The 3,218-nt window shown below is 48.7% G+C and overlaps 1 protein-coding gene across 1 annotated transcript; it reads right to left on the bottom strand.

The window, feature by feature from the left end:
* Positions 1-1,547: 1,547 nt before the first annotated feature.
* LOC120430889 (uncharacterized) lies at positions 1,548-2,497 on the bottom strand. Its single transcript, XM_052705962.1, has 3 exons — positions 2,449-2,497; positions 2,143-2,343; positions 1,548-2,086 (listed from the first exon to the last, which is right to left on the bottom strand). Exons 1-3 carry the CDS (start codon positions 2,495-2,497, stop codon positions 1,548-1,550), a joined length of 789 nt encoding a protein of 262 aa, XP_052561922.1.
* Positions 2,498-3,218: the final 721 nt, after the last annotated feature.

The following is a 3,218-nucleotide window of genomic DNA, read 5'->3' as shown; positions in this document are numbered from 1 at the left end:
CGTTCGGTGAGGGAAGTACCAGGGCTAACGACTCGACCAGACTGTCCTATTTCCTTTTAGGAATCACGAACAGTTTGCTTTGATCTAAAAACGTTGAGGGGAGAGAGAAGGCTCGACTAATTAGGGGAAAACACACAGTGAACCGAAATTAATTCTCTGGGCTACGGACGGGAACCAATTTCGGACACTCGTGATGCGGTGATCACAGAATTACCGGCGGAAACTTTCCCGTACCACCTACGTTTTTGGCCGAACAAAAAAAAACATGCAGAGCGAGCACAGCCTACCGCGACAAAAAAACAAAACGTCAAACTGACCAAAGAGAAGAAGAAATTCTTCGGTTGACAGTACGGTTAGCGCAAATATCACGCATACTAAAGCATGAACAAAATCGTATGATTAAGAATGCGGTGGTGTTGGTGATTTTTTAAATGCTTTGAACATCCGATGGGAATAAATTTGAACATCGGATGGGTTAGGGCGATTGACCATCCAACGTTCACCGGAATTTCTTTGCGTGCACGCAAAACTGCCAATGCGAATTTACTGACCATTGGTACCAAAATTTTGAACATCGAATGGTCATAAACGATCATGAACGTTCGATGCGCAAAGCTCGTTGACCATCCGATGTTCAACGTGTTTTTCTGACATTTTGACAACTCTTTTGAATGTGTGCGTGACATCACACGCAGCTTTTTACTGTTTGCACTATTCACCACTGGTGCCGCCACCGTACATCATCACGGCTAGTGCTAGTACCACTTTTCGCCACCAGATGGATTCAGCCATCCCCAGGACGCAAACCAAAAAGTAGCAGAGAATATTTATCAAAACAGACAATTTATTTGGCGTTAAACCAAAATTAGAACTAAATCAATCAAAATTACGATTGAGCCAGTTTATTTTTGGTTTACCAAGAACATAAATTGTATGTTTTTCATAAATATTCCTCCCAAAGAGAAAATGTTATATTAAAAAACAGACAACAGGTTTTTATTTGTTTTTATACAAGATAAGACAAATTTCTGATTTTTTATATTAAATTAAACATACAGCTTTTAGTCATCTCTATGACAAGAATCAAGAGTCAGGAATCCGGTTCTACGCAGTAATTGTCCGCACCTCCGCCGAGTAGTTCCGAAGTAGCACACACGAAATGTTTTTTTTTGTTGTCAACCGGTTCCTCGACTTGGTCGTGTCGGCCAGGTCTGAGTCTTCTGAATGGGCTTTTGAGGGACGTCTTGATGGAATACTATCAGAGAGGCGGCGGACAAGACTGGCAGGTCTACCGATGGCAACGGAATACCACGGCAACAGTGGCTTGCCGAAGCACGTATCTTCTTATTCTTCTGGTTTGACCTCCGCGGTCGTAGGTTCTTCCCAGATTTGGTCGTCTTTGGTCCGCTCGGGACGCCTCCGCACAAAAAAAAAACACCGATGCCAAGCTTCTGCAGATTGCGCTGCCGTTTCTTGCGTAGCTCAACCACGTCCTGCTCGTTCGTAACCAGCGGCATCATCAAACGAGTTGTCCAAGTTGCTCCCGGCTACGGCTGATTCGATCGCGACCAGAATTCCGTCGTCCTTGTCCAATGCCGGGAGAGGTTGCAGCTGTAGCTTTGGTTTCCGCTTGCCAACTCGGCCTGCAGCGATTTGATTTGGTGCAGATTGTGCTCGCTAAGGCAAACTCCGTCCACGTAGTGATTGCCTTCCAGCGCTAGTGGAATGATCTTTTCCTCCGGTTTTGGAGTGGACTTTGGCGTGGATATTGGTGTCTGGGTCAGTTTTTTCGGCAACAAATGGGGTGACGCTTGGACGATACTTGTTACACCAACTGCACTTAACCATCCCGGTGGGCCGCCGCCTGGTAAGCTCGATGACAAATTGGACACAAGCCCTTGTCCCGCTGCTGGTAGCCATCGCGACGAAGCGCCCCCTCCTGGCGTTCGCGAACCCCAACCAAAACAAACCCGACAGCACCGGCACTTCCAGCTGCACTTCGTAATCGACGTCACGTTCCGTAGTAGTGCCACCAGCCACCGGCCGCGGCGATGCACGGGTAGTAGAACAATTTTGGACAGGACATCTGGGGAAAAATAAGTGTTTTGAATCTCTGGACTGCGATGTAGCTTGCTTATCTACCTTGCACACTAAACTCACCCCCTAGCGCGAGCAAAAGTAGCACTTTTTGCTTAAGGCCTGCGCTACGACCACCTCCAGGTTGCTGAGCGTCCCCGTGGCCGCGCCAAGGACCATGCCAAACGAGAAGCTGGCACACGACCGGTGAGTGTAAAAGTATCCGCCGTTCATGATCGAGGCGAACTCCACCTCGGTGTGGCCGATCTTTTCCAGCTCAATCACGTACTCGGCGTTGATAATTGAGTTTCTGCGGAAGATAGATAGAGTGTTGAGTTAGATCGCCGGTCAAAAGGTCACAACCATACGAACTTACGTTCAATCCTTTCTGTCGTTTGTTGCTGCTCAGCAGGGGCGACATTCCGAGCCACCACCACCGCTGCCCGTTTGTCCCCCTGACTGGGACTGCTCCCGGAGAATCCCTCGTCGTCTTCCTAGGACTACAGCGCGGCCGCCATCGTCGCTTCGACACTGTTCTTGACCTCGATCCGTAGCATTTCGCCTTGGCCCAGCTGGCTGCGTTCGACGAGCGCGCACTGGGCGCACACTTTGCCGGGGTACTTTTCCGGAAAGTAGGGAGATTCTTCCGGTACGGGCATCAACAGGTCCGTGTCGGTTTCCATCATTTCGGCCGTCGCGACGGAACTGCTGGCCGTACTCGGGCCGCCGTGGATTGATTCGTTCGGTGAGGGAAGTACCAGGGCTAACGACTCGACCAGACTGTCCTATTTCCTTTTAGGAATCACGAACAGTTTGCTTTGATCTAAAAACGTTGAGGGGAGAGAGGGGGCTCGACTAATTAGGGGAAAACACACAGTGAACTGAAATTAATTCTCTGGGCTACGGACGGGAACCAATTTCAGACACTCGTGATGCGGTGAGCACAGAATTACCGGCGGAAAGTTTCCCGGACCACCTACGTTGTTGGCCGAACAAAAAAAACATGCAGAGCGAGCACAGCCTACCGCGACAAAAAAAAAAAAAACAAAACGTCAAACTGACCAAAGAGAAGAAGAAATTCTTCGGTTGACAGTACGGTTAGCGCAAATATCACGCATACTAAAGCATGAACAAAATCGTAT

Source organism: Culex pipiens, chromosome 1, assembly GCF_016801865.2.
Source record: "Culex pipiens pallens isolate TS chromosome 1, TS_CPP_V2, whole genome shotgun sequence".
In the NCBI taxonomy this organism is placed as follows: domain Eukaryota; kingdom Metazoa; phylum Arthropoda; class Insecta; order Diptera; family Culicidae; genus Culex; species Culex pipiens.
The sequence above is the reverse complement of the archived record's forward strand: the minus strand, read 5'-3'. Positions and strand labels throughout refer to the sequence as shown.